Genomic DNA, 12,762 nt, shown 5'->3' with positions numbered 1-12,762 from the left:
GTTAATTGTCCTTAAGTATGGCTCCTTAGGGTCTGAGCTCAGTGGCTTGTTAATCTGTGAACTCGGGCTCCAGGTAACATGTGGAATTGTGCTTCAGTTTTCCCTCTTATCTATGAGAATGTTGTGGGATTTTAAATGTACCTTTGGTCGATGGTAATTACATAGTTGAGACTCAAACTGCTCACAAATGGTCTCCTCAGATGCTGGACGTCACTAGATGTTGGACAGTTGATGGACATTAGATAGGAAGGATAAGCACATGAGATGTGGTCAGTTTCATGGGAGCAGGAATGGCCATAGGCCTATGGTAATGTGCCCCTGTGTCTGGGAGGAGTGAGAACCCAAATTAATCCCCTGTGAAGACGAGCTCTGTCGTCCTGCCATAATCATGGAGGGCTGAGATGAGAACCTGATCCTGGCGGGGAACGACATGGCAGATGTCTTTAAGTGGTGAGTCTTGGACCAGCCAACACAATGAGCCACTGGAATAGTGGCCTCTCCTAAGCCATAGCCACTACATGTGGCCTCTGCTCCCTCCTTTACTCATGGGTGGAATAGCCCACGGAGCCTGCCCTGCCCCAGCTTCTTTAATGTCTGGTTTCTGTACCCCAATTAGGTTAATTCTTCTTCATCTAACAACCAGTTCCACTGACACTGGCATATTTACACACAGGAAATGCTCATGTCCTTGTTGCTCCCAACAGCAGCACATACCCACAGAGTTGGCCAAAAGTTCAAGTTTCCCTGGAGTGAAAAAGGCCATGCTCAATCTTCAATCAGTGAAATGTCATTTCCTTCTTTCCTCCTCTTTTCTGACTTTTTGGCAAAGCCTGTATGTGCTTTTCTGCCTGAAAACTCCTAAGAGCCTACTTGAGGTCACACCATTACAAGGAAATTAGGATTTAGTTAATACAAAGTCTATGGACTTTATGTAGAAGCTTCCCCAGTGGCTCAGCAGTGAAGAATATGCCTGCCAGTGCAGGAGACACAGGTTCAATCTTTAGGTCGGGAAGATCTCCTGGAGAAGGAAATGGCAACTCACTCCAGTATCCTTGCTGGGAAAATTCCATGGACAGAGAGCCTGAAAGGTGACAGTCTGTGAGGTTGCAAAGAGTTGGAGATGAATGAGCACATACACACATGTGGAATTTATGTGATTTGGGCTCTGAGTGTAATGCTCTCTACTCTCCGCCACATAAGATACAAATTCTGAGAGCACCCACAGTAGACATGGGGATTCTCTACTGGTCTGCACTGGCCCCTTCCAGTCTGTTGGCAGAGGAAGGTTGTTGGTCCAAGCTCTGTTCTGCCATACTGGATACATCTTCCCCCTTGGCTCCAGGAGTCTGGAGGGATGCCCGAGGATGTTAATCCTTCATTCCACCATTCAGAGTTTGCAAATCTTGGCCAACACCAAGAACTAGACTTGCAGAAGCAGAAGTTTAGCACTGGGGGAGTGCCCTGAAGATAGTCCCAGAGCTGGAGTCAGCCATTGGAGGTCTGATTGGCCGAGCCTTCTCTTCCCAGATCTGGACAGCTTTATTCTTGGTCAACATATTAGCTGCCTATGGACAAAATGAAGATGTTCCTCAGAAAGTGACTTAGAGAAAGGATGTTTTCTCCACTGTAGCAAATTTATAGAGCCGATGAAGAAGGGATGTATATCCCTTCTGTATATCCCTAAACAGGTCATTTAGGAATTACAAACAATTCTTTTTCTTACTGCTTAGGAAGCCCTTTCACAGTCTGTTTCTGTCTGTATGAAGTAGTGTTTTATTCCCAAGGAATTGAGAGCAGATTAATGCCTACTGCCTCCTTCCAAGAGTGTGTGTGCATGTGCTCCTACATGCGCGTGTATGTGCACATATGTGCACACGTGTGCATGTGTGTGTTATTTCCAGCACTTAGCACGTGTTATTGAATGCCACTCTTACCCCACCCCCCACCCCTGCCATGTATTTGAAACATCCGCATCTGCTTATTTGTTCACTCTGTAATCCCATAACTTCTCATGACTATTAAGACCTTTTCCATGTTTATGTAACAGTAGTCCTGAAAATCTCCTTTTGCCCTTGTCAGCTCCAGGACACAAACTGTGTCCATTTTTATTTCTTCTCTGGTGTTTGGGCACATTATTTATCTACACTTCCTCTTGGGTCGTCTTTTCTTCCCCACAGACTGGAGACTTTTTTGGTGAGGTGGAGGGAGCTGTGATGAACAAATTGTTAACAATGGGCTCCTTTAAAAGGTAAGGATTTTATGGTTCCTTGCCCCCTCCCTCCCGAGAAAGGTTGCCTAAATAAAATAAAACAAACCAAGGTCAAATAAAGCAAGCCCAGACTTGACCCCATGGCTGTGTTCATGCTCCAGAAGATCTCCTGAAATTTGATGCCTTTTGCATGAGTGTTAAGAGTCTCAGAAACTCAGCTCACAATGCGTTCCCTGTTCCCCTAACATAGCATTTACTAGAGGCCGGTCCTGAAGTCAGGGCCTGCACTGGAAGGAGATTATATTGGTCTGAAGCAAGTGATTGCAGAGAAGTAGGAAACATTTTCATCTGGTCAAAAAAGGAAGAGAGTGTCTTGTCTCACACTGACAAACTGGTGAAACTTGCTAGAAATCTGGAACTCAGGGATGGAAAGTGATGTTTAGAGACTCGATACAATTTTAGAAAAGCAAGTAAAAATTCACAAAACATGCTCCCAGATAGAGGTAAGTTTAAATCTGCTGCTAGAACACAGCCGAGAGGTTTCAGAATTCATGGTAGGGACTGCTCAGTTGAGTTGCAAGGGCTCCTTTTGACTCTTGAGTGAAGCGCACAGCCCCGTGTCCCTCTTGGGCAGGCCAGCCATACCTGTGGGAACACCAGAACTGATGGGAAGGGACGTTGCCCTGCGCGACCAGGATGCCAGTGATGCCCCCCAGAAGTCAATTCTTCCTCGCCTCAGCCTCCCAGGGAGAGTGGTGGCCTCTGAAGTGGTACTTTCGCGGACATATTTGATGCTGTTAAATATATAATATCAGGAAATACAAGGATGGAACCCAGCTCGCCTGTGAGAGCTATTGCACAGTGGTTGCCAGTGGGAAAGACAGTCCCCGAGTTTATTACTCCCCTGCAGCTGAATGGACAGGAAGTTTTAGCTCAGGAAATCAGACTTTTAAGCTAGTCAATAAGACCAACTGAGCGCTGTGCTGAAAGCAGGGAATTCAAAAATGATGACCCAATTTTTGAGATTCTGTAGCTTGTTTGTGCCAGAAAGAGGGAAACAAGAAATGATATGTTAAAATGGCATAACTCCAGCACTTCTGCAACCTCTGACACACTTGCTTTCCAGCCTGCCTGAGTGTTCACCCCTGCTCAATTCCCTCTTTAAAATTCAAGTACATTTTTTGCCAGGAGTCATTGTGCATAAGCTTGAAAATTGGGCATGGAGCTGCCCTGGGGTTGCCGTGCTGGGTTGTCTGCCGTCCGAGGCACCCCGGCTTCTTGTGTCTTTACATGGATGTGTACATTTGTGTTGTGTTAGCTTGTTTTCAACTTGGTGGGGGTAGGGAGAGACAAAAGAGGGAGAATAATCACACACGTGTTTCTCATTTGAAAGCATATTTTTCAACTTTTTTTTTTTTTTAACAAAATTACTTTTTTCCCCCCTCTTCCCTCTTGGATATTCCTTTCAAACAGTTTGGTGGGAGAGAGGGAAGGTTGAAGCAGTATTTTAAGTTCCTAGATTTCTCATTACTGTGGGTGAAGTATGAACAACTTGAATTTAGAGCTTTCTTCTACAAAAGTGGCTAACATCTGAGAAAAGGGGAAAGTTGGGACTCTCTCTTCAATTTTAACAGCAAGTGCTGTCATCCAGGAATTACCTGACAAACCTCCTAGCCCTCTTTGAAAGGCCCCTCATGAGGCCAGGACAGAAATTAGAGTGTGAGATTTCAAGTCAGATGGATTGGGTTCAAATCCAGGTTCTTGACATTTTCTAGCTGCATGGCTCAGAGTTAGTCAGTCATGTTACCACCCCAAGCTTTGGTTTCCTTACATGAAAAATGAAGATGCTAATAATAATTACTTGCAAAGGTTTCTGTCAGAGTTAAGGAGATAACAATAAGCATAAAGTTCTGACGCAGTGCCTGGCATATATTAAAGGCTCCGTAATTGCTAGCTGCTGCTATGATTTTTGTTGCTATGGATCTTTGATTTTCCTTTTTACCTTGCACCAGATGATTTTTTTTTAATTCACATATTTCACAACAGGCTTCCCATGACAGCTGGCAATGGGGTCTCCATCCAGTATTGGGGTACTGCCGTCCTTTTGGAACTCAAACATTCATGCCCTTGCCTTTTCCAGCATGCTTACTCAGAGAATAAGGTTGACAGTCCTTTTTATCAGAAAAAGTCTGTATTTCAGAAGCCCTGAAAGGATGTAGCTGAAAATAATGGTGTGATGTCAGGCACCGTATTTAACTGCACCCCACTCCCAAATACAGGGTGTATGGAGGCTGAGTTGCTTTGGTGACATGGTAAAGGTCAAGGTCCATTCACCTAGTTGACCTGCCATCTCAGCATCTTGGACAGTGCACCCTGGCACAAAGTTTCTTCGTTTGGTCTACTCATACCCAGTCCTAAAGAAACTCCTTTCATACCCAAGAGCCTGCAAACCATCTTCTTCAGAACAGCAGAGCTCAAAGTGAAGAATGAATGCCATCTCCCTTTATCAACCTCCTTTTATCTCTCCCCACTGATCCATAGTCACTGCCTCTCTCTCTAAAGCAAAACGATGCTTGCCTACTTGGCACGGACTCTTTCTTTGGTTGCTTGGCCACTTACCAGGTGTCTTGATGGCTAGTCTACTTAGTGGTGCCATCAGAGGGAAAGAGCATCCGCTTGTGGTCTGCAGTGCCATGTGGGAGGAAGAGAAGACACTGATCTGTGCAAACAAATTACCAACTTGAGGGAGCTTTGAGAAGGTTCTTCAGTTTCACGTGCAAGCAGTCTAAGAGGTATGGTGGTCTCTCTTGGTTGCTTAGGCTGAGTCTTTGATTCAACTCTATCCACTCAGCTTATAGAAAGCATAGTGCTCAGGGCCAGATAACATACGTGGCCTCAGCAATATGAGAATGATGCAGGTAGCAGTAGCTATCTTCCAGGAGCACCTACCACATACCAGGCCTAGGCTGCAAACAGATCTTAACTCTTGCAGTCCTTTCCTGCAACTCGAGAGACAGGTGTAAATAGGACCAGTGCCTAATCTGCCGTGTCCAGTGCAAAATGAAAATGGGGGACTTTGCTCAAAAATTACTGAGAATTTCATGACAGCAAGAGCAGAGCAGTAAACAAAGCATGCAGCCCTTCAAAATGGTAGGGTTCTGTGCAGTTACACAGGCCACATGCCCATGAAGCTGGATCTACATGTGTATACGTGTGTGTGTGTGAGTTGCTCAGTCATGTCTCACTCTTTTCAACCCCATGGACTGTGGTCTACCAGGCTTCTCTGTCCATAGAATTCTCCAGACAAGAATACTGGAGTGGGTTGCCATTCCCTTCATATAAAGTGGAGCTTGGAAAGGTTAAGAACTTGTCTCCATATAACAGAGTGATAACAGAACTGGATTCAAACATCCTGCAGTCTAAGCAAGCACCAGGAGAATTTTCTAGCCTCTGCTTTTTACCTGGTTCTGTATACAGTAGCATTGTGTAGTGCATGGAGCTTCCTTCAGTTTTGTCTGAGACAAAGTGAAGCATAGCCAAGGAGGATGTTGGCTCAGCAGTAACTTATCTGGGTGAGCAGAACTTTCAGGAAGGGAGGCCAGCCGAATGATAAGATCACCCAGATTTCTTTTAACTGAAGTTGATAAATCATTAAACCAAGTCATGTTCCCAGGCTTCACATATTTTCTCATAAGATACCATATTCCTGGTCAGCTTTTTGTGTTTATTTCTTTATTCTTATCATGGAGAGTAAATGAACTCCCTAAGTAGCCCTGACTCATTTAGGGCTTTTCGTTTTAGCTGTTTTCTTTTAACCCAAGTTCGTATCCAGTAAGAGCTTGTATTCCTATTTCTCAGAAGCCACACTCCATGGCAGTGACATTGCCCTTTTCAAAACTACTAAAAGAATATCTGCTTTCAAAATATTTTTATTAGAATTCATTTATTTCCACCCCTTCTTGCCCCCAGTGATGCAAACTCAGTGTCAAATATCTAGGGGAAAGTGAGAAAAATATATATATAGCCGATCATAGGAGAGTCCAGATTTCTGATAGGGTTTCTTTGATACATGGGGCTTGAACCATGAAGACTTCAGTTTGAGCCTCAGAATGGTCACTGTGTGGACTTGGACAGATTCCTCAGACTTTCTGAGCCTCAGTTTATTCGTCAGCAAAATAAGAATTTCAGTGAGATGGGACTTTTGTGAGACTCAATTAAAATAAGAGAAATAAAAATGCTTTGCAAACTGCAAAGCTACTACACGTAGGAGGTAAAAGATCAGCTGTTGGATAAGATCTCCAGATGTCTGACATTTTTTTTTCTTCTAATATTCTCCTCTCCATTTTAAAATCACTAATAACCCCCTACCCCCAAAGTAGTCACTGCACATCAGTGGCCTCACAGTACAGCACTGGGGTGGGTCTGTGGGCATGAACTCCACCACCATCCCTGGAGAGCTTTGAGAACACACCTCTGCTCCAGCTGTGCCCCCGCGAGATTCGAGGTTCGTATTAAACTAGTCTGGGGATGGAGCATCCATGTGATTTGCAGGTACTGTCAGGATCAAGAAATACTAAGTTTAGTGCACCAGGGTTCGAGTCTAGGTGCTACCTACTTTGAAGCTGTCTGACTCTTGGCAAATTTAGCTCCATAATTTTGGCTTTATTTATTTTTTTTTTTACAGCAAAATGAAATCAAAAGAATGATTTTTATTCCTGCAGTGAGAGTTAAATGGAATAAACGCATGCTTGTACCAAAGATCCTGTGGTTTCTGCCAAAGGGTCTTCCTTAAGGGTCTTCCTTTGTTCTCTGTGTATAGAGGAAGCTCAAGAAAGGGAAGACCAGTAGGCACTCCTGGCCCTTGGCTTGCAGAGAAATGAAGGTGGCTCTAGTGGTAAAGAACCTGCCTACCAATGCAGGAGACAGAAGAGACACAGGTTCCCTGGGTTGGGAAGATCCCCTGCAGGAGGGCATGGCAACGCACTGCAATATTCCTGCCTGGAGAATCCCATGGACAGAGGAGCCTGGTGAGCTACAGTCCATAGGGTTGCAAAGAGTCGGACATGACTGAAGCAACTTAGCACACAGCACTAGTAGTTTGTTTTTGCCTTGGAGCTACTGAGTCTACGGAGAGTCTCTTGGTTGTGTCTTTTCTGTTTTGTTCTGGTTTTGTTTCTTTGTTTGTTTTCTGTGCGTAGTGCAGCACGCCCGAGATTTCACCCCTCCAAGACCATGTTTAACTTTCCCCGTAGAGCCCGGTGCATGTTCTCCTCCCCTCGCCCCGGCCCCTGCCACCACATACACACATTCATTAACATAGTTGACTTGTATAGAATTCACTCTGGTGGCTTTTTCTAAATTGCCTTTCTAAAAAGGTGATCCACCAGGTAGATTGAAGACTTATACGGTTTCTACCCCCATCTCTATATGATGAAACTGCTCTCGGCTCCATGGTGGGCGACTGGCACTTTCCCTGGCTTTGGTGACTGCGTTACATTTCAGCGAATGCCCTGGCCCCAGAATCCAGAGAGTGTTAGAAGAGAAGTCTGTTACGTTTGCATGCCTGCTCCCTAGCGCCGACTGCCCCACCGACGTCTTGATACTCAGCAGCTCATGTTAGGAATGTAATGGCTTCTTGGCTTCCTGTTGACCTGACCATGTCCACAGAAGTGGTTTGTCAGAGGTGGCGTTGAAGGGAACAAGAAGTCACATTGGCTTGGACAAGTGTGTTTCTGGGCCAAATTTTCTGGAATGCAGAGACACGGAGATTCCAATGAACTGCTCTTGAAAATCCCAAAGCTGCTGCTTGAGGATCCCCAATTACAACAATTACAATAGCCACTCATCTTCATCCTAACAGCAGCATGTCTTGTTTATTGAGTACTAACTGCATTTGGCCCTTGAACAACACGGGTTTGAACTGTGCAGGTCTGCTTATACATGGATTTTTTTTTTTAATAGTCAGTATATTAAGTATTACACAGTCTGTGGTTGGTTGAATCCATGGACATGGAACTGCAGTTATGGAGAAACTGTATACACAGGGCAAGCTGTACTAAGATTTTCAACTGCAGAGAGGATCAGCTTTCCAGCCCTTATATGGTTCAAGGGTCAACTATACAGGCAAGGCATTCCAGATAGTTTACATGCATTACCTTAATTAAGCCTTGTGACAGATTCATGAAATAGCTATTGTCATTTGACAAAAGACGAACTGGATGTGGAGGCTTTAAGTGTTTTAGTAATTTGTTCAAGTTCACCCACAGTAGTGAGTTGTTGTCGTTGTTTAGTCACTCAGTCATGTCCCACTCTTGGCGGTCCCATGGACCGTAGCATGCCAGGCTTTCCCGGCCTTCACCATCTCTCGGAGCTTGCTCAGACTCGTGTCCATTGAGTCAGTGATGCCATCCAACAATCTTGTCCTCTTTCATCCCCTTCTCCTCCTGCCTTGAATCTTTCCCAGCTAATATCAGGGTCTTTTCTAATGAGTCAGCTCTTTGCATCAGGTGGCCAAAGGATTGGAGCTTCAACTTCAGTATCAGTCCTTCCAATGAATATTCAGGACTGATTTCCTTGCAATCCAAGAGACTCTCAAGAGTCTTCTCGAACACCACAGTTCAAAAGCATCAGTTCTTCAGTATTCAGCCTTCTTTACGGTCCAACTCTCACATCCAATGTAACTGCTGGAAAAACCACAGCTTTGACTGTACGGGCCTTTGTTGGCAAAGTAATGTCTCTGCTTTTTAATACACTGTCTAGGTTGGCCATAGCTTTTCTTCCAAAGGACAAGGGTCTTAATTTCATGGCTGCAGTCACCATCTGCAGTAATTTTGGAGCCCAAGAAAATAAAGTCTGTCACTGTTTCGTTTCCCCATCTATTTGCTATGAAGTGAAGGGACTGGATGCCATGATCTTTGTTTTTTGAATGTTGGGTTTTAAGCCAGCTTTTTCACTCTTCTCTTTCACCTTCATCAAGAGACTCTTTAGTTCCTCTTCGTCTTCTGTCATAAGGGTGGTGTCATCTGCGTATCTGATGTTATTAATATTTCTCCCAGCAATCTTGATTCCAGCCTGTACTTCATCTAGCCCAGCATTTCACATGATGTACTCTGCATATAAATTATAAATAAGCAGGGTGACAATATACAGCATTGACATACTCCTTTCCCAATTTGGAACCAGTCTGTTGTTCCATGTCCAGTTCTAACTGTTGCTTCTTGACCTGTCTGCAGATTTCTCAGGAGGCAGGTCAGGTGGTCTGGTATTCCTATCTCTTGAAGAATTTTCCACAGTTTGTTGTGATCCACACAGTCAAAGGCTTCAGCGTAGTTAATGAAGCAGAAGTAGATGCTTTCCTGGAATTCTCTTGCTTTTCTATGATCCAGTGGATGTTAGCAATTCGGTCACTGTTTCCTCTGCCTTTCCTAAATCCAGCTTGAACATCTGAAAGTTCTCAGTTCATGTACTATTGAAGCCTCACTTGGAGAAATTTGAGTATTACTTTGCTAGCATGTGAGATGAGTGCAATTGTGCCATAGTTTGAACATTCTTTGGCATTGCTTTTCTTTGGGATTGGGGTGAAAACTGACCTTTTCCAGTCCAGTGGCCACTGCTGAGTTTTCCAAGTTTGCTGACATATTGAGTGCAGCACTTTCACAACATCATATTTTATCATTTGAAGTAGCTCAGCTGGGATTCCATCACCTCCACTAGCTTTGTTCATAGTGATGCTTCCTAAGACCCACTTGACTTCAACACTCCAAAATGTCTGACTCTAGGCGAGTGATCACACCATTGTGGTTATCTGGGTCATGAAGATCTTTTTTGTATAGTCCTTCTGTGTATTCTTGCCACCTCTTCTTAATATCTTCTGCTTCTGTTATGTCCATGCCATTTTTGTCCTTTATTGTGCCCATCTTTCAATCAAGCTGGAATCAAGATTGCTGGGAGAAATATCAATAACCTCAGATATGCAGATGACACCACCCTTATGGCAGAAAGTGAAGAGGAACTCAAAAGCCTCTTGATGAAGGTGAAAGTGGAGAGTGAAAAAGTTGGCTTAAAGCTCAACATTCAGAAAACGAAGATCATGGCATCCGGTCCCATCACTTCATGGGAAATAGATGGGGAAACAGTGTCAGACTTTATTTTTTGGGCTCCAAAATCACTGCAGATGGTGACTGCAGCCATGAAATTAAAAGATGCTTACTCCTTGGAAGGAAAGTTATGACCAACCTAGATAGCATATTCAAAAGCAGAGACATTACTTTGCCAACAAAGGTTCGTCTAGTCAAGGCTATGGTTTTTCCAGTGGTCATGTATGGGTGTGAGAGTTGGACTGTGAAGAAGGCTGAGCACTGAAGAATTGATGCTTTTGAACTGTGGTGTTGGAGAAGACTCTTGAGAGTCCCTTGGACTGCAAGGAGATCCAACCAGTCCATTCTGAAGGAGATCAGCCCTGGGATTTCTTTGGAAGGAATGATGCTAAAGCTGAAACTCCAGTACTTTGGCCACCTTGTGCGAAGAGTTGACTCATTGGAAAAGTCTCTGACGCTGGGAGGGATTGGGGGCAAGAGGAGAAGGGGACGACAGAGGATAAGATGGCTGGATGGCATCACTGACTTGATGCACATGACTCTGAGTGAACTCTGGGAGTTGGTGATGGACAGGGAGGCCTGGCGTGCTGCAATTCATGGGGTCGCAAAGAGTCGGACATGACTTAGAGACTGATCTGATCTGATCTGATCTGTGCCCATCTTTGCATGAAATGTTCCATTGGTATCTCTACTTTTCTTGAAGATATCGCTAGTCTTTCCCATTCTATTGTTTTCCTCTATTTCTTCACTTTATTCACTCTGGAAGACTTTCTTATCTCCCCTTGCTATTCTTTGAAACTCTGAATTCAGATGGATATATCTTTCCTTTTCTCCTTTGCCTTTCACTTCTCTTCTCAGCTGTTTGTAAGGCCTCATCAGACAACCATTTTGCCTTTTTGTATTTCTTCTTCTTGGAGATGGTTTTGATCACTGCCTCCTTTATAGTGTTGTGAATCTTTGTCCATAGTTCTTCATGCACTCTGTCTGTTAGATCTAATCATTTGAATCTATTTGTCACTTCTACTGTATAATTGTAAGGGATTTGATTTAATTCATAACTGAATGGTCTAGTGATTTTCCATATTTTCCTCAATTTAAGTCTGAATTTTGCAATAAGGAGTTCATGATCTGAGCCACAGTCAGCTCAAAGTTGTGAGTTGGGAGATGGAATTTGAACTCTTGTCTCTGAAATTCCAGGCCATGTTTTCCTATTCATCACTCATCTTTTCCCATAGTTGGAGAAAACTAAAGTATTTTCTGGAAAGATATTTGTTCATCTTCCTGCTTGTTTTGTTTCAAGAGAAAGTAAAAGAAGTCTTTCAGAGTTGGAATAGAATATCAGTTATTTGGTTGTACTAGAAATAATAGTAAGTTCCAGAATATCAAAGGGTTAAAGAGTATGGAAGTCCTCTAAATATTGAATCCTACTTCCTGTGATATTCACTCTGAAGCCCTTCCAGAGATGAAGCTGTATTCCTGACTCCTAGTTTTCTCCATATCCCACATGCCCAGTGCAGTCCTAAACACACTTGGTCATAGCCACCATGTAGCACATCTGTCCATGATGTCTGACCCCAGGCAATGAAAGCAGGAGCATTCAATAACACATGTTGGGTTTGACTAATATCAAGGACACTGGCAACACCAGTATCCTTAGGTTCTGACATCCTGAGCCTCGGTCATGTGCCCCGTGGCGTGCCAAGAACGGCCCAGGCGGTACCGTGGTGCCCTTGCTGGGAGATGTGCACACGGCTCCAGGAACCTGGCTGGGCCCAAGGGTGCTCCTCTAGAATCCAGGTTTCCTGCCTCAAACGGGCTTGGCGTTTACTCATTCCACAAGCAGAATTCAACTATTTCCTTCTATTTCTTACTCAAAGAAACAAAAGAAATTTTACCTTTTCTACACGGGATTAATCACGATTGCATTTTCCCCCTTCAGTTTCAGGGAAGGCTAATTTTCATGGGCCAGTTGAATGAGCAGACAAGCAACTGGCTAGGTGGACCTACTAGGCACAGGGCAATACTGTGCCCAGGATTGAAGCAGCTGTGGCTGCTTCCCAGAGCCACAGGGACTTCACTCTCGAGCGTTAGTTTCCTCTCCATGCCCCAACATCCGAGATAACACTTGGATGGCACAAAGTAATTTATTATTTCTTATTGTTACTGCTTTTATTACCTGGGTGAGATGCTGATGTGACCAGTGTCTGTGACTTTGTTTCTTTTTGTAGTCTCAGCACCAGTTGATGAAAATCACTTGAGGCTGATCAACCCTCTGCTTAATCTATAAAAGAGTGAGGCTCACCCTCAGGGCTCTGTAGTCGACCCCGAGGGGCCCGGATACCTGGTGCACTGGGCTTCTGGCTGGTGCAGCCTTGGGGCACTTATTCTCTTCTGATGATGCGTGCTCATTAACTAGGTAGGTTTTAGTGATTTTCCATCAGAGGGTTCAAAGGCAGC

The 12,762-nt window shown here is 44.1% G+C and overlaps 1 protein-coding gene across 4 annotated transcripts in view; it reads left to right on the top strand.

Moving 5' to 3' along the window:
- CACNA2D3 (calcium voltage-gated channel auxiliary subunit alpha2delta 3) overlaps nucleotides 1-12,762 on the top strand; it is an 898,858-nt gene that overhangs the window by 817,393 nt on the left and 68,703 nt on the right. For all 4 annotated transcript variants that reach the window (XM_070776473.1, XM_070776472.1, XM_070776475.1 and 1 more), the window contains one exon: nucleotides 2,178-2,248. In XM_070776473.1, coding sequence (XP_070632574.1) covers nucleotides 2,178-2,248 — 71 coding nt within the window. The remainder of the gene's footprint in view (nucleotides 1-2,177; nucleotides 2,249-12,762) is intronic.

Source organism: Bos indicus, chromosome 22 (assembly GCF_029378745.1).
Source record: "Bos indicus isolate NIAB-ARS_2022 breed Sahiwal x Tharparkar chromosome 22, NIAB-ARS_B.indTharparkar_mat_pri_1.0, whole genome shotgun sequence".
In the NCBI taxonomy this organism is placed as follows: Eukaryota; Metazoa; Chordata; class Mammalia; order Artiodactyla; family Bovidae; genus Bos; species Bos indicus.
The sequence above is the reverse complement of the archived record's forward strand: the minus strand, read 5'-3'. Positions and strand labels throughout refer to the sequence as shown.